Source organism: Falco naumanni, chromosome 4 (genome assembly GCF_017639655.2).
Source record: "Falco naumanni isolate bFalNau1 chromosome 4, bFalNau1.pat, whole genome shotgun sequence".
In the NCBI taxonomy this organism is placed as follows: domain Eukaryota; kingdom Metazoa; phylum Chordata; class Aves; order Falconiformes; family Falconidae; genus Falco; species Falco naumanni.
In genome coordinates, this window is record NC_054057.1 from 57,411,802 (window position 1) to 57,429,743 (window position 17,942).

General features: G+C 49.6%; 1 protein-coding gene across 2 annotated transcripts in view; it reads left to right on the forward strand.

Annotated features, from left to right (window-relative positions):
- Positions 1 to 17,335, forward strand: part of LOC121087133 (mitogen-activated protein kinase kinase kinase 3-like) — an 82,184-nt gene extending 64,849 nt beyond the window's left edge. For both annotated transcript variants that reach the window (XM_040591814.1, XM_040591815.1), the window contains exons 9-17: positions 2,603 to 2,676; positions 4,742 to 4,809; positions 6,752 to 6,844; positions 7,859 to 8,053; positions 8,935 to 9,083; positions 9,675 to 9,806; positions 12,450 to 12,579; positions 13,215 to 13,392; positions 14,612 to 17,335. In XM_040591814.1, the coding sequence (XP_040447748.1) occupies positions 2,603 to 2,676; positions 4,742 to 4,809; positions 6,752 to 6,844; positions 7,859 to 8,053; positions 8,935 to 9,083; positions 9,675 to 9,806; positions 12,450 to 12,579; positions 13,215 to 13,392; positions 14,612 to 14,840 (1,248 nt within the window). In that variant the 3' untranslated portion in view covers positions 14,841 to 17,335. The remainder of the gene's footprint in view (positions 1 to 2,602; positions 2,677 to 4,741; positions 4,810 to 6,751; positions 6,845 to 7,858; positions 8,054 to 8,934; positions 9,084 to 9,674; positions 9,807 to 12,449; positions 12,580 to 13,214; positions 13,393 to 14,611) is intronic.
- The last annotated feature ends 607 nt before the right edge of the window (positions 17,336 to 17,942 follow it).

Here is a 17,942-nt window from a genome sequence, read left to right on the forward strand (position 1 = left end):
CCTGACTTCCAGGAACCTGAAAAAACAGCTGCAGTGGTGATGGCAGTGTGCTCAGGCACCTCAGGTAGCTCTGAAGGCGCACAGATTTGGGACATGCGTGCATGCCAGCTGCTGGGCCCTCGTGGCTGCAGCCTTCCCGGATCCCGGGGACCTTGCGGGAGCGTGCCAAGCAGCCGATTGCCTGTGATTGCAACAGCCTGGGGATGTCAGCAGCATTTGCTGCTTCCCATGTGCTGTTTCTGCCTGAGTTCTAGTTACAGTTCTTGGCTCTGCCCGCAGCCTCTCTCTATGGTTTTGTCTCTGTACCTCCCCCATGTATATTTTTTTTTCCTCTCTTAATAAGGAGTTTGTATATTCCGATCCCTCCGTAATAAAAGAGCAGCTGGTTCTTCAGCACAGGGATGAGCAGGACCTCTTCCTCCAGTCAATTTGTTACCCATGATGGGGAAATTCTGTAGTGCTGAGGGACCCAAGGCAGGGAGCAGCTTACACCTCCCTCTCCATTTGCATCTCTGCTCAAGCTGTAGCTCTGAAGGGCTTAGTTATAGGTCCTGTGAAGTCAGCTAGGCTGTCTGGACACACAATTCCTTCCTGCAAAGCTCTTAGAAGGGCAGGACCATGATCAACGATTTGCAGGAGGGCTGGCTGTGCTGGAGGGGCATGGAAGGGCATCCGGAAGGCACTAAGCTCGCTCCAGCAGGCTGTTGTGTTGGCCCCCAAGGATCTTGCCTGGGGAGACATGTATTTCCTACACTCAAACAGCACCCACTAGTAATGCTTTCGTGTACAGGCTGTGCCAGCGTTTCCATGGCAAAGTTGTGTTTTCAACCATTTATTATACAGCCATTAATAAAATCAGAAGTCACTCCGGGTGAGGCTTGGCAGCGTCAGAGTGCAGATGTATCTTGTGCTTCTTGCAGCCAAAAGTTGGCTTTCTGTTGTTTTCGCATGCCTTCCAAACACGTTTGGTATGATTAAGATAAAGTGTGCGTGCGTGCAGGGGGAGAGTACCCATGAACCCCCCTTGGGTGTAAATCAGTGCAGCTCCACTGGCTGCTAATGGAGCTTCATTAGCGTTAGCCGAGCTCTGAGCCTGCTCCCGATGAAGGTTCCCAGATGCTCTCTCCTCGCTTTTCTCCAGCATCGCGCTGTGGGTGGCCTGCTGTCCTTCTCTGGTGAATTAAATGCAGGAAAAAGGGAAACTGGGGATGTTTTGTTTTGGGTTTTTTTTTTTCCTCTTCTTACGGAGCAGCCATGCTTTTCCCCATATGGGCTTTGCCTTCAGAATGTCCTTGTGCTGCAGCTTCCATATGTGCCTTGTGGAAAACCACTTACAAGCTGGTGCTGGATGCCTTTTGAGGGATGCCCCTGTGCAAGCCTGTGATGTAACTGCGGTCTTTGCCTTGAGACCAACTTGGCAGCTGAACAGAGCCTGCTCGGATTCCTGATTTTATGCTTTTGAGAAATGAGTCTGTCTCAGCACTATTTTAACTGCCGTGAGAGGCCTGGCATGACTGCCAGAGGTGGGGAGTGGGTTCTAGCAGAGGTCTTGCTCCTCTTTGGCTAGTGCATTTTGAAGGATGAGGCTTTGGGGTAAAAACTGGGAAGCAGAGAAGAATTGCACTTTCCAATTGGGACTGTCTTGCCAAAACAACACGAGCTGTTATGACAACCAGTTGAGGAGGTCTAACGCAGGAACAGTGCGTGGAAGGAGAAGCTGTTGCTGTACACGGGGAAGGTGGAACAATGTGGGTCCAGGAGCAGCAAAGGGTGACTCCACGTGGTGTTTAACCCTTGTTGCTCAGCTTTCCTGGGAACAAGCTGGACTTGGGGCTGGCTGTGGAGTAGGGTTAGCAAGTGTCTGCTGTGGGTCTGCAGCCAGGAGGGAGCATCGTACCGCTGCAGCACAGCATGGCCCTGAGCAAGCTCTGCTCCACATGAAAGTACACACAGCCCCTGGGTTTACCACTCAATACAAAACCTCTATTGTTACTAACCAGCTATAAATAACCCCGTCCAGTACAATGTCTCATCCAGGAAGCGACACAAATGCGGCTTTTGACTCACTGAGCTAGTGAGAGCCAAGCCAGTTCCTCCAGCCAAAAGCCCTGATGATGCTTCGCTTATCACTGGGGAGGAAGGCTGGTCTCGTGTGCCAGGGCAGCTCGGGAAGTCAGGAGGCCAGGGCTGCGATCCTGGCTATGGTGCACAATATCCACTTGGCCTTGGGCACATCATTTTTGTCCTGATATTTTTTTTTTTATTATTCCTATTATTTTTCACAAATATTTTGAGCGCTGTGAATCTCGTTGACTTCTCAGCATGCTTTGAACATCAGGGTGCTAATTGTATTTGCCTCAGTTTCCCTACTATCAAATAGCAGTTGGAAAGAACAGTAATCTAGAGGGGGCGTCATAAATGGATTTTACTGGGAAGAAAACTTCTGTTAGATTGGCTCTCATCTCTACTGGGGCTGGCATCAGCTGGTGTAAATCAGCTGGCTTTGGTGCAGTTTTGTTGACCCTGCAGAGGTCTGCTAGGACAGGAGCTTGAAGAGCCGCAGTGCATGGTTTTATTGTTTCCCCTTTTCTTTCACTGTCAGATGCTTGAAGCTTTCATCAGCCCTGATGAGTCACTGTCTGGGAGCTGCCAGTCGCTGGACAGATCTGTGGACAGGTGAGTCGTGCATGTCACCATGTTCACAAGCTGAGAGGCAGCCTCCACTCCACAGCGGGAGAGGAGTGCGGTCAGTAGCATCCCCTGAGGTTCCTGTTGGGATGAGGATGCACCTGAGCAAAACAAATGTATTTTGAATGCTGAAAACCAGATCCTAGCGCAAACGTCTGTGTAAGGGCATGATTTGAATTGCAGTAATCTGAGAGGGACAAAGTAGCTAGGGATCTGTGGACAGCCTGGCTTTGTGTGCCCAGGTTTTCTGCTTCAGTTCAATCCCTCTCCTGCTCCTCTGGCTTTCTGCAGTCACCGGGTCAGTGCTCTTGTTAGCCTCTCCATGCCTCCTCCTCCTCCTCCCTGGGCGTGCTGTTTACTCTCCATTGCCCACTTGTAAATTCGGCAGCCCCTGTGCACTGCCAGCAGCCACAGACGTGTCAGTCAAGGTGCTGAGGACACCAGATGAGCAACAACTAAGTTTAGCTTCTCGGCAGGAAGCAACTAGGACACGTTGTACTAACACAGGCTGCAGTTCAATAGTTGGTGTGGCTGGTTGGTCCAAGCTCACACGTGCACAGCAACTGTATGTTTGCTGCTGTGCACGGTAGGCTGTGTATAAGACACAGTGTCCTTTTGGGAAGCAGTATATATTTTTTTTTCCATCTGCATCAAAGATTTTCTTTTTTTCGCCCCATTGCTTTTACCATACAGCATCAAGGCTATGGTCCAGCAGGTCTGTGCTGTGTTGATTTGATTGCATAGCGTGCTTCGGGTTTGCAGCTCTGTGCGCTTTGGATCTGTCTCCTCATCAAGGTCCATTTCCTTTTTGTGGCTTTTAATAATTTCCTGTGATGTGTTTGCTCATTGTTATGCCTGTATCAAAGCTGGATTCCTTGTGCTCCTGGTCTCTATGCCCCAGCTTTGCTTTTGCCTAAACTTTGCTAGGAAGAACAACAGAAGGTGCACAGCCTGGTTGTAACACTGTTGTGAACTGAGAGAAGAGCATTAGGCGTGTTTGCGAGAGGGTAGTATGGCTTGATTTCAGATGCAAAAAAAAGGAGGCAGCTGTCTTCCGTCATGGGGTCTAGGAGCTGGGAAAGGCATGAGGAAGGCTGTATTCTTTAAAGGCAGCGAGAGGAGTAAGCACAACTATTCCTGCAAAGGCATAGCTGAGCCCTTGCAGCCAATTACTTGTGATGACATTAGTCTCAAGAGGGCAGAGCTAGTCACCAGGCATGGTGACCAGTCTGATGCTAAGAAATAACATGACAAATTCCTCTTTGCCATAGCAAACCTGCCATGATGAGCTTTGGCATGAGTAGATTTCAGAGCACTGTATAAAGCAGATTTGTACTGCTATGCACATTTTGTTAAAAGGGAGAGTGGAAAAGCAACCTGTCCAGATCACCCTGTTGGCCCTTACAGAGGCTGGAGTGAAATCAGGATTGCTGAGATCCCCTTGCAGTAGTTTATCCATCCTCTCAGTGTAGTTTAAAGACCTTAAGCCTTGAAGCATTGATCCTGCACTCTCTCCCTCCTGGTCTCCCGGGAAGGGTGCGTGTGCCCAGCAGTGGTACGGACCCTCCTGTGTGAGGAAGATGGGAGAATGATGTTGCAGAGGAGGGGAGACCCACATGAATCAAGCGTGACTGAAGAACTCCAGCATGTAAATCTGCAGCAACTAAGCCATGTACATAGAAGGCAGAGTTGCACAGCTGAACACTTGAAGTTGTGGGAAGAGAACTTTGCAGTCCTCCTTATGTGCCACCTTGTGCATAGGTGGTTTTGGCTACTTAATTTTGACCTGGTGACTGTATTTTGCAGCATCCTTTTTGTTTGCCATAGGAACAAGCTGTGATCCAGCAAAAAAAATAATCTTCATTCTTGTGCAGGTTGAGGATGGGAACTCAGCTGTGTAGACTGGGCTGATCAGTGATCAGTGCATCTTGTGGTATAGCCTGTCCTTTCTGCATGTAATCGCTTCCTAATTCATTCCATAGCTTTTCTGGTATAATAAAGTGTATCTGTGGGTTTTTGTTTTTTGATATTTTTTTTTTTCATTCCTCTGCAGCCCGCCCTTTACCCAAACCCCTGTTCCTGGAAGGAAGACCCATCCCAAAGACAGTCTTGATTGCATGGGTAAGCACTCTTGGAGGTTTGTATTTGTTTAAAAGTATAAAAAGCCATGTGGTAAAAAGTCTGGATAAAAGGCTATTAAGAGAGATGGCACTGCATGGAAAGTAATTAAAAACAATCAAGCAAACCAGATCCATTGCTTAGATTACACTTCAAAAGTGACCCTGTAATGATCAAGCATGAATATTCTTTAAAATCAAAAGACACAGAGCACCAAACACAGGCAGGGCTGCTGTTGTCATCGTTAACCCTCCTTGGCTCTGCAGCGATAGTGGTAGCACAGAAGAACCTTTGGACCTGGTTTGGGGATCAATTTACAGCAGCAACAGTCCAAACGGGGTAGCAAGTGCCCCGAAGTAAGTGGGTGCAAGCAGCTAAAGCTGTTGAAAGATCACTGATGAGTTCTGTGTTGGAAGAAGTTGCTGAGGGGGGGCTTGCTTTTGTATTTGGAGACAGCTGTGAGGTGCTGACAAACGGAAACAGCCTCGTGGGATCACCTTTTGTCTCTGTTAGTACCTGTGAGTTGCACTTTCAGGATTCTGACTTCGTACATAACAAAACTGGAGTCCCAAACTCTCTAGGGAGTTATGCCTCTTCCACTTATGTTATTCATAACCAGTAATACTGCAAATGCTGTTAGGGAAAGTGTACTGGTAACTTGCAAGGATCATAGGTTACTGCTTAATCACTTAAAACATCCAGCTGGTTAAATCATGGAAACTCTGTAATATTGTAATGACTTTCACTATTAAAAATGAGCAAATGGCAGTCAGCCTGTGGCACGTTAACTTATTTCTGGCCTGAGGCAGGATTTCTAGATTGAACTGTAGAGATGAAGCTGCAGTCAGTCCACGTCGCCCAAGGTTTTAATACATCCCTAGTGGTTGGGGAGGCATTTTGCTTTGAGACACCACTCGGCATCGCTGCCTACACGTGGCTCGCCGAGAACGTCTTGCCCTGTCCTTGTTGCTTTTCTTGCTGACCATATTTCAGCCATTATGCGCTCCTCTTGCGCGCTGCTGTAATGGGGAAATCATGCTGAAGTGCAGCAGAGGCCAGGAATGGTCTCGGAGGAGCGGCTGCTGGCCCCAGGCTAAGACAAACAAACAATCAGAACAGACTGTGTCATTGGAGTTGGATGGAGGAAAAACAGCAAGTGAAAGATTGGGGGGAAATGACAGATATCTTAATCTCAAGGTTATTTGGTGCTACCAGCAATGGCTTCCTGTGCTGCATTTTTTTTTATTTTTAAAAAATACGTTCTTATTGTGCATATCCATCTCTCTCACAATCTTGTGTCTAATCTAAACTCTGATGGCCATTAATCCCTTCTGTATATTCTATTTTTCTAGCATTTAATCAAAGTAAATATAAAAGTTTGGAGCTCTGGAGGTATAAATCAGTCTCTGGCTTTCAGAGGTCAGGAGTCACATCTGAGAAGTAAGAGGGGAGAGATTGTCTGGTGTTAGCCAAGTGCTGGATTTTTGCATTTCCCTGGAAATAGCTGATATCAGAGCAGAAGTTTTGGAGTAGATGGATCTGGACCTGACCCTGCCTGGCAGTTCTGTTTCCATGCTAATTTTTGCATTTTTCCACATGCAAATAAGATGTTTAGTGCTCTGTCTTGGAGACCAGGCATGGTCTGTGTTAATCCCCTGCCTGGTATTTGAACAGTGTGGGCCAGTGTCCATCAAGTCAGCAGTTAAACCCCTTTGCTTTAGGGGGACCAAGACCAGTGTGTCTAACCCTTATTCCTTAAGGGGTGTGTGAATGTGGACAGATTTCAGAGTAAGCCTTGGGGGATGTGTGGCCACGTGAATGCACAGCTTGTCACCTGGTTCTTGTCTGTTATTCAGCCTGAGGACCAGAATGCTTTCCAGTAAGAAACACTTGAGGCATTTGGTACTGAGCTGATCTCAGAAACACATCTTCTTCCCTCCCGCAGATTTTGACATCCCATTCTGCGAGAGGTTTGGGAAAGGTGGGACCTTCCCGAGGCAGTACCACCTCTCCCAAAGTCGCAAGGACTACAGTGACGGTAAGAAAATGATGGCGGGTCAGGGAGGGAGGTGGTCAGTCTAGGATCTCAATGGCTTGTGACAGTGCCTAGGACTGGAGAGACTTGGAAAGGAGAGGTTTCTAATAAAGGGAGAACCACCGAGTAATTTGGGGTTCGCTTGTGTATTCTGAAAAGCGTCCTCTGTGAGACCTTGTGGGTCTGCTCTTGAGAAGTGCTGAGCATCTACAGCATATATGAAAGGCAGTGCTCAGCTCCTCCTCTGCTAGCACCTGTTCTTTTAACTTAGCCACGTGGATGATTGGCATTTCTCATCCCTAGCGATACCAACCTTTCTGTTCCCCTAACTTCCTTCCTTTTGAGAATGCTGGTTTGTGACTTTTACAGCAGGTTTTTCACAGCACTGTAGGAAATATCCTAGCAATTTCAGGGTAGCGGTATCTGTGCGCATCTCTGGTTTAAGCTGGCGAGCTCTGAGCTGTGGGGACCACTCCATCACCATCTTGCCGCTCCTTTCACTGTATGAGACTGCAAATGGTAGGAAGCAAAACTGAGTAAGAATCAAATTCCCTTGGAAGAAAAATACTGAGGACATGCAGACAGCATATTGAGCCTTCCAGAATGAACTTGATCTCTCACTGACACCACCTTTGTCAAAGCAGTTACCACGAGATCTGGCACTGCTTCTGTGGTCATTTGTACTGTGGACTTAAGGGATGGCAAGGATAATTTGCAGCGCAAATCCTTGGCTGTTCAGAGTTTGTTTATGATTTAACAACCAACAAACCCCCTAATGTAATTAAACTGTTGCAAACCCCTCTAGAAGCATCTGCATTAGATGTAATGCCTGCTGCTAACAACTCTTGAATTGAATTTAAAATATCCGTATGGCTTTGCTTCAGTTTCATTAAACTTATTTTGCATAATTGGAAGAGGTGCACCACTGGATCTAGGCAGTGACATGAGAAGGTGGCAGTAGGTAGATCCAAGCTGGTGTGTGTGTTCTTGCTGTAACTCTCCCCTTTTCTCCTACAGGGCGGAGGACTTTTCCCAGGAGTTACTTCCCCCAGGAGAACCTGTTTCAGCTTGTCCCATCTAGCCGAACCAAGAGCTTTAATGGGGACAGCAAGCTCAGCACCTTGCAGTACGACGAGTACAGGCCCAAATGGTGGAACAATTGTGAAAAAGGTCTGCAGGTCTTCAGCACCTCCCCTACAAAAGCTAGGAACTGTAAGTGAATCAAAGCCACTAGTCTCTGAGGTCTCAGTATGTCTGGGTCTTGACGCAAAATTGAGTTACTGTGACCTGCTAATTACTGCGCATCAGCTAAGCTAACCGTGTGTGAATGCACTTTGATTCCAGTGCCAACACAAGGCACGCTGTGCTGGCTTATGTCTCAGTGAGGAAGGTTTAATAGAACACACTGTATTTTATCTTGGCCTTGAGCTGAGAGCGTGCCTGGGGTCAGCTGGTGTTCATCACTTGCTGAGTTGCAGAAAGTTGCTTGTGTGTTGGACTGTCAGTGTGCTCATGCACCAGAAGCTTCCATGAGACTTGGAATGTAGGAGCAAATGCAGCCAGAGGCTCTGTTCCTTGGCTTACATTGCTGTCACCCCAGCACCCAAAGATGGTGTTGCAGGCTGCTGTCATATTGCAAGACTGACCACGCTATAAAAATTTCTGCATTCTGGGCCTGTTCAGGGATGGACGACAATATAGGAATGACCAGTGAGATTAAAATCTTTACTGGTCCCTGCCTGGGTTGCTGCTCAGCCGTGCCGTATCCTTCTAACCACCCCTACAGCTGGGCAGAGAAAGTCCCACATGGGTTAAGAAGCAGTTTTTGGAGGAAGAACTGTTAAAGAAATGTCGCTTTTCTGGAACTTGTTTCTGCTTTATACTAATGCAGACTGGGAGACATCCCACACACAGACCAGGAGCACTAGTGCAATTAGAACTGTTTTTTCAGGGTGCCCCTGGGAGAGGGTGGCTCACTGCTTGCCCTGGTGAGCTCACAGCAGGCCTGGTCTGCACTCTGTAGGGTCAGGTGGACCCTGATGCTGAAGTCTCCCTGCCGTGCCCTTCTCTTCACCCTCTCCTCTCTCGTGTAGCCCTGCAGGCACCTGTGAACTGGAGGCTGGGGAAGCTGCTGGGAAGAGGAGCTTTTGGGGAAGTTTATCTCTGCTATGATGCTGACACTGGGCGGGAGCTGTCGGTGAAGCAGGTGCCTTTCGACCCTGACAGTCAAGAGACAAGTAAAGTGAGTACGAGGGCAGGGCTGCGTTCTGCAGCCCCTTGGGGAACTGTGGGCTGCAGGTGGCAGAGGGGTCTGTGTCCTTGACGGAAAGCAGTGTGTGGAGGGTATGTGGTGTTTGCCCTTTTTGGAGTGGTCTCGAATTGCTTGTGGCACCAATCAGCGTGCTCTGGTGACTTCTCTACTGCTTAGTTCCTTGGTCATGTTGGCCTGCTTTGTCTCAGGTATCGTTTCTTGCAGGGCTGTCTGCTCTTCCTTAGATTCCGCCTTCTTCCTCCCTTCATCTTCTTTCCACTCTGTGCACTGCATTAGCTTTGCTGGTATCTGCATTCACACCTTTCCAGAAAAACTTCATGAACACAAGGAATAATAATGAGTAAACCTGTCTCAAAGCCAAGGCTCAGTGCATCCCATCTGTCTTTCTCCTTACCTTTTTCTTACGGCAGTGCTTCTCACTGCTGAGCCTTATGTGACTTATGTCCTTGTGGGCAGCTTCACAGGTGTTCTGAAAAGAGTGTTCAGCATCAAGCGATATTTGGATAATATTCCCAAAGTAACCATGCCCTTTTGTCACGAAGTACGTCTGTTCTGTTGCAGGAGGTGAATGCCTTAGAATGTGAGATTCAGCTGTTGAAGACTCTCCGCCATGACAGGATAGTGCAGTACTATGGGTGCTTGCGGGACCCTAAGGAGAAGAAACTGTCTATCTTTGTTGAATACATGCCAGGGGTAAGTGCAGTTCCTGCTAAAGATTGTCCTGAGCAACAGAGAACGTGTTTAGACTGCCCTGGAGTCTGGTGAAATTTGGATCTCGAGTTAAACTGTTCAGCTGAGCTGCTCTATATCTGATGAGCCAGACCAAAACAGTGGATGCATCCCTAAGGCTTGAGAAGACTTAGGTTGTGAGTCAGATGTCATGGTGAAGGCCCTCAATGTGCACCGAGTGAAATCAAAAGCCACCAAACGCCTTGAAGGCAGGTTTTCGGTTTGAATCCTGAAGCAGGGTGTGTTCACAGTCTGGAATCTGAACTCGGTGATTGTGGGACATGATCCAGATTTGGCTCCAAACACTGTGGCCTGAGCCCATCCTTAAGTATTTATTGCAAATCCCTGCAGGAAAAGCTAATAGTACAACTGTCCACCCACAGCTGTCACCAATTATTTGTGGCTTTCAGCACGTGTGTATTAAAACCAGTGTTACTCACTTGTAAGTTTTCTCCTGTTCGGGACAAAACTTTCTGTTGATAGCATTATCCTCTTGGGCAGGAGTGGCTTCAGTCTGTGACTTTGCTGATAGAGGATGAAATAGCCCTAGGGAAGAAGAAGAATCAGAAAGCATTGGGAGAGTCTAAGCAGGGGCTGGAGAACGTATGCAGATTAGTTGAATATCTCTTTCTGTTTGTGAGCATGTGAATTACGTCAGTCATCTAGACAAAGTCTTCGGTTGGTATAAATGCTATTTATATTGTCAGAGGATCTGTTCTCCAAAGTCCCTCCTGTCTAGCTGGATTCATTCCGCAGAGTGTGGAAGATAACCCCTTGTTTATACAAAGATTTGTAAGGTCAGAGGGACTGTTAGGTCATCTGGTCACAAATAATTTCAGTTATTAGTAAACATGCTAGAAGCTGTCTTAACACATCTTGCACGTGAGCAATCAGGTGGACTCCCACATGTTTGAGTCCCTTCCAAGCCCTGTCCTTCCTCTCTCCCTGCGGGCAGGCATCTCGCTGGCAGGCCTTACCACCAGGCGGGGACCCAGAGGAATAAACCCCGTGAGTTTCGTCGGGCCCCTTGCCGCTTACTCTGCAGCGTGCCGATGTTTGTTAGCAGCCAGGAAACCAACATTTGGTGCGGGGGCAGTGTCCAGCAGGGCTGGAAGTCGAATGTTTGTTTTCTTACACGATAAACCAGAGCTCTGACCAAATACAGATTGACTTCCGTGCTGCAACAACAGCCCGTTTCACAAAAGCAGCTCGGGGCTTTGGTTCCCAAGGCCAGCGAAGCGAATGCGTTCCCGAACCTTGCAGGGCAGCGGCTCTGCAGGGCTGGGTCCTGCGAAGCTTCTGATTTCGCACAGCCAGCTCGGCAGCATCTTCCCAGGGCCAAGCCCGGGTGCACCGTTCGCCTGGCATTCTTATGATTGCCCCATTAAGTAGCTGAGACCGTCTTTTCTGTCCTGCCCTATTTTTAAAAAATTTGTGCTTGGAAAACAGAACGGTCTATCTGACCACAGGCCCTGAAGACCCTGTTTCCCAGTCTTGTTTGATGTGCCCCTGTCAGGGTGAGGGAGGCCAGGCTAAGGAAGCTTAGCTCGGTGGTGGGCGAAGGAACATACCCTACATATGAGTTGATACCAGGGGGCGATTTCAGAGCATCTTGGGTTACTTCAGCAGCCCTGTGAAAGGGAAAGAAGAGATCCATCCACAGGATCCACCACCAGCCTCAGAAGGCCAAAGCAGTAGCCGGGCAGAGCAACAACTGGGGTGGGTGGAAAAGCTGACACGGTTTGAGTGGCTGACTTGCAGCAGAGGAGCCCACTGTTCCGAGAGCAGAAGGACTGTGGCAATCTGGGATCAACCCCAGAGCTGCAGGACAGGCAGAAACGGGATGAGTTTCCCCTTCTGCTGCTTTCCAGGTAACCTGAATGCTGGAGGTAGAGCTGGGTGCCACCTCTCTGACTGAACCCCTGATCCACCCCTGGTTCATCCCGGTTAAAACCCAGCTCTGGCATAGTGAGGGACATCTGTTTCCAAGTGGACCGAAAACAGAGCTAAAAGCAGGGTGTCACCCTCTTGCAAATGCTAGATGTCTGCACCCCTGCTTCCTTTCCTCTTTGGTCAGTGAAATCAAACCGGTAGGAGCCTGCGTGCCTGGGGCAGAAATTCAAGTACTTGCACATTGTTTACCCGGGGTCTTCTTGCTGAAGCAGTCCCATGTGGTCCTGCCCCTGGTGAGTCCGCCTGCCTCGTGGCAGCAGGTGCTCCGTGCTGTGAGAAGCTGGGGGGGGGGGGGGGAGGCTTCACAGAAGACTGACTCATCAGCTTGGCCCTGAAGATCTGGTCGATTTGGTCCCCTCGCTGGAGTTGTAACTCCTCCTGTGTGGTCCTCCTCCATGAGCTGTTGGTGACAGCCAGCCACTAGAGGGGGAAGAAGATCTGTAGTGCTGGCAGGGACTGTACCCTTTTCTCCACTGGGATTTGGGATGCTGAGAACAAGTCTTTGCTCCATCCAGCACTTAGTGAATTTTTGTCTTGCTGTTTCTGCGGCAGAGTGTGGGTTTTTTTGAGCTGGTCACAGTAACTTTTTAAATTTTCCTGACATGATGGTTCTGCTGGCCCTTACAGTTGGTGCGTGTTGTTTCTTTGCAACAGGGCTCAATAAAGGACCAGCTAAAAGCTTACGGTGCTCTGACCGAGAACGTCACACGGAAATACACCAGGCAGATCCTGCAAGGAGTCTTCTACTTGCACAGCAATATGATTGTCCACAGGGATATTAAAGGTGAGTAGATAATACAGACAGGCTTCTTGCTTGGAGTTGTTCAACCCAGCCTCGCAGTGCCCCAATATAAATTCTTGTGCAAAACACAGTGCTGGGATCTGGTCAAGTAATTTTGCCCCCAGCATTCACCAATTCGAACTGTGAGAATCTTAAACAAGCAGCTGAAACCAAAACGTTGTGCTGTCTTCCTGCTTGGGAAGCCCAGATGTGAGGTGTTCTTAAGAGGGGTTATTGCTAACTGCCCTTACACATCTGAAAACCTGGTGTAACATACCTGAGTTGGGAGGCCCTGGCAGTCAGAGAGATCTGGGGCTCTGTTCACCTCTCTGCGGGTGGGGAGGAGGATCTGTCATCTCCCATTGGCCGCTTGCTTTTGGGAAACCTGTGGAGTGAGGAGATGCTGGTGGGAGTCAAGCCTCTCGGAGCACAGCTGCCTTAGGAGAGAGGGTTTGTACGTGATGCTGAGTCTGGCCCCACCAAGGCCCTTTGGGCTCCCTTGTGTCCAGCTCTTTGCCTGTGCTGTTCCTGCTCTCCTCACTGTAGCCACTTCAGTTCAGGTTGCTGCTTCATCTCTTGTGTTTGTGGTTTTTGTTCCTTTTTTTTTTTTTTTTTTTTTTTTTTGCTTTTCACCCCAGGTGCCAATATTTTGAGAGATTCTGCTGGAAATGTGAAACTTGGAGATTTTGGGGCCAGCAAACGAATCCAGACCATCTGCATGTCTGGGACTGGGATTAAATCTGTCACGGGAACGCCATACTGGATGAGCCCAGAGGTGATCAGTGGAGAGGGCTACGGAAGGAAAGCTGATGTGTGGTAAGGAATGCAGTAGAAACCTCACCATTTCTGCTTAAATCAAACAGTCCCTTTGGGAAGTTGTCATGGGAGTAACAGGTATAGCTAGTAGTTGGAAGACAGAGGAGTGTAAAGGATGGAAATAGAAACTGAATGTTAGGATTGATTACGCAGATATCAAGGGAGCGTGTTGTAGCTGAAGGTCCTAGAACAGGAGCCCTCAGAATCACAACTTGCTTTTGGAAGCTTTTATCGCATGTGAGGGTCATGCACAGCTCGACCCTGTAGCTGCTTTTTAATTCTGGAAAGCAGGTTGGTAACAAAGGTTGCTAAAAGAGGTGTTGAGTTTTGGTGGCTGCTTTTAGGTTAACTAAACCCAGCGCAGAGGCTCTGGGGGATCTTGTGCAGCCTGTCAAAATCTGCTGCTGGATGTTTGCACGTGGCTCAGGCACAAAAACAACCAAAACCACTGGCTGGTTGTGAACGTTTTGATCTGTGGAGGGTGTCAGCTAGAGCCTGAAAGAGTTGGGATAACACTACTAATCCTCCCAGTAAATGAGGAGGAAGCACTGTCATTGCAGTGTGTTTTGTTGGGTGCCCAAGCAAGTAGGGTCCACAAAAACTGGGTCCTCCAACAGAGTCCTGCTTGCGGGGGAAACCTAGGGGGTCTTAGGCAGGCAGGCAGGTACCCTGCACCACCTGCTCCAGCCGCTGACAGGGAAGCATTGTTCAATTTTTGGGGGAGCCACTGTGAATGGAGGTGGCAGAGAAGGGTCCCTGCTGAGACAAGGACTCCTCAGCAAGGACAGGGAAACCGTTCAGGCTCTTTGCCTCTCATCTGATGTCTTACTTGTCAGATGCCTGTCAGAGATGGAGGCACACACATTTCGTTCTGGCTCAGCTTCCCGGGGAACTACGTGGCATTGCTGAAACTGTTGTGTCTAAACTCATGCCTGAGTCTCCCTTCAGGGGATGCTCTGCTAAGGTGTCTCGTATGCTTTTATGAAACTTAATACCTGCCAGTTAACATAGGCAGAAAAGCCGCTGGCTTTAGGGCAAGGCTTTCAAGTTTGCTTCTGCTAGTGGGAGTGGAGAGCCCAGTGCCAAGGACCTGTGTGAACAGCGAGGTTTGCTCCGCTGAGGCAGGTGCGATCCTAGAGCCGATTAGACTTTAGAAGCGCAGCCCCCACCCCAGTCCCTAACCTGCTGTCTCACCCCTGCATGCTTGGTGTGGTTTCAGGAGCGTGGCCTGCACCGTGGTGGAGATGTTAACGGAGAAGCCGCCGTGGGCAGAGTTCGAAGCCATGGCGGCTATTTTTAAAATCGCCACCCAGCCGACCAACCCCCAGCTCCCCGACGGCGTCTCGAACTCCTGCCGCAACTTCCTCAAGCAGATCTTCGTGGAGGAGAAGCGGAGGCCGACGGCCGAGGACCTGCTGAGACATCCCTTCGTCAACTGCGGGCTCTGAGCCCCTGGCAGCGGGGATGGGGAAGCGCCGGTGGGAGGGGGGCAGCCGCCAGACCCGGGGCCTTTAGACCTCCACCCTGGGCTGTCCTGGCAGTGGCCCCCGCAGGTCCCTTGCTCACTGCTGGCTCGGCACCCGCCGCGTTGTTGGATTTCCAAGCTGCGCTTGGGACTGTTGGTGCCAGGAATTCAGAGCGAGGGATTTCCTGGACTGTGCGGGTGCTGGCCTCAGACCAAGTAGCCTCCTTGCCACCAGCGATACCGGGGTCACCCCCCCTTGCTGTGTTACTTATCTCTTGGGGAAAGTGCGGGAAATGGGATCTGTCTTCCCCCCCAGCACGACAGTGATGCTGGCAGCATCCCCGGGACTGGCGGAGGAATAAGATGCTCAGTGGCGATCACCACCTTTCGCAGTGGAACAGACAAGGGGCTTCAGCCAAGCCGGAGGAGATGATCCTCAGACTGCAGAGTCGGGGGGACCTGGGTGTCCCCGTTCACAAGGGGACCAAACCCTCCTGGAGGTCGTGGGAGCAGCCAGCGTCTCCAGCAGGGCGGCATTTAATACTGCTCTGTGCCTTAAGCGGTTACAATCAAGGAGTGATGCTCGACTCGGCACAAAGCACCGTCGGGCGCGATGATGCGGCAGCCGTGTTGACTTTGCCTTTGTGCGTGTGCGTGTGTGTGTGTGTGTGTGCACGCATGTGTGTGCAGGTCTTGGAAAAAGGGGTCTTCTCGGGGTGCAGGAGGTCTCTGTGGGGTGCACCCACGGACGGATGCCTGAGACCTCTGCCATGGGCTGTGCAGAGGGATGTGTAAATGCTGTCGATGGCTGCGGTGGGCAGGGCTGAGCACCAGCCAGTTCGTGCTGGGAGCCATCAGGGTTCGGGTGGGAGCTGGAGGGGACCTTGGCGAGGATGGCTTTCTGCTGACAGCCATAGCCCTGCTAACCCGTGTCCCTGATGCTGCGCTGGGGCTGGAGGGATGCTAATGCATGTTGGAAGTGGAGCTGCAGGAGGAGCCCGGTGGGTCTCTGTAAAACCCAAGAGGGTGCCTAAAATGAGGCAGAGAGGACCAGTGCCTGTGGATCTGGGCTGCTGAGGGCTGGGTGCCTTCTCCATGCCTCGTGGGACTAGCCCAGGGTGCAGGGAAGGGGGACGTCACCTCTGTGGTGGTGCCTGAGGGAGCAGCTGCAGACCCGTGAAGCCTCAGACCAGGAGAGCAGAGCTGTGTCAGCCGAGGGCAGCTGGAAGCAGGTTTCTTTCTGTGGTATATTTGAGTTTGTAGGAGGAAGCAGGCCAGCTGAAAGCAGAGTTGGGCTACAGCCTCTCTGAACAGCAGCACTACCCTGCTGGAAAGCACTACCTCCTGGGCAGGGAGCGCGTACAGAGTCCCTGGAGGCTAATTAATCAGATCTTGGTTATTTTGGACAAATTAATTGTACCATCTCACCTCCCCCTTCCTTACTTTTTTTACGAGCTCAGCAAAGGGGTAAATAAGCAGTAACTGGGAGGTTGCCATCCTTCGGCCGGTGTGACACACACACGTTTATTTTAATATTCTTTTTAATTGAAAAGGAAAAGTGTTGCTTGGACCAAAGGGGAAATTCAGAAATCAGTTGTTCCTGTCACTTTGCACACCCTTGAATAATTCTGCGTGGGAGAGATCTAGACTGCACTGCTGGTGTGCTGCTGGGAGTGTTTCTTTGTCCACAGCTCTAAAAAGAGAAGCAAAAATTAGAGTTATTTCAGTTAAAACAAACCAAAAAATAAAACAAACCAACCAAACCACTGGTAGTGTCAGGGCATATTCGGATAGCTAGAAGGATTCCCTGTAAATGTGCCTGCAAAGCTGCAGAGGCCAGTTACTCGCCAGGCTGGGCTGCGGTGAAGCCGCGGGCTGCGGTGGAGCAGCACCCAGGGGTCTGTGCCACTTGACATGGTGGTGGTGGGCAGCCCTCCTCGGGGGGGGGGGGGTTGGAGTCACCCCCTTTCTCAGAGGGGAAATGAAGAATTTTATTCTGTGAATAGGACCAAATCCATTAGTCTCTTCAGTAATACGGGATCAATGGAAAAAATAAAAATACAAGAAAAAACAAAAATCAATGTTGACTGGGGAGGGTTTTGTCAGGAAAAGGTGTTTTCACCAAAGCTAAAAAAAAAAAAAAAAACCAACGCGTTTTTAAGCTGTTTTTTCCTCTTCCATCGAATCTGTTCGGTGTTGATTTTCCCAGCCCTTCAGTGGTGGGTGGGTGTTTTCCTTCTTTCCAAAGCCTTGAGAGCGAAGCGGGGTTCGTGGCCACCCCAGGCCCTGAACCCCCCAGCCCGCCGCGGGTGGATGGGGCACGTGTGTGCGTGTGTGTGTGCACGTCGGCGTGTGCGACTCACTCCTCAGGTGCCTTTGCCTTGTTGGGTTTAAAAACCCTTGCAGTGTTCTGATGTACAGAATGGAACTAGGAAAAGAGAATGTAATATTATGCCATGTAAAGTTGGTTTTTGGTTGCTTGGGTTTGTTTGGGTTTTTATTTGATTTTTGCCTGTAGCGGGCCAGGTGGCTCGTCCACGCAGGCATCCATGGGAGAGATGACTGGGGGGGGGGGAGGTGGAGCAGCCACGCACACCCCATAGTCCCTTCCCAGCCGGGGGGCGAGGAGGGGACCGGGGGGCCGGTGCGGATGGACCTGGTGGTTCCTGACATTTCCTCCAAAGAGTGACTCTCGGCAGGTCTCAGCCCCTGCAGCTCCACGTGTCCCTTTGTCCTGGCATCCCCCTTGGTTCAAATGCTCCAAACGCACAAGGCATTTTATTTTTTTATTTATTTATTTCAATTTAGTTCCTTTTAATTTATTGATTTTTTGAAATTATCTTAATTTTTTTCTTTATTTTTATTGGGTCTTTATTTTTTCCCTTCCCTCTTCCTTTCCCTTCCCCCTTCCCTTCCTTTTTTTCCCCTTTTTTCTGTTATATTTTCTTGACACATGAAATTTAAAATCTAGTTTAAATTTATTTATTTCAGTATGTATCTATTTTTAAGAAGCTTTGTTTTGGTGGGATTTCTCCGTTTCACGCCTTTAACCCCTCCTTGCCCGGAGCGGCCCTGAGGGCGGAGC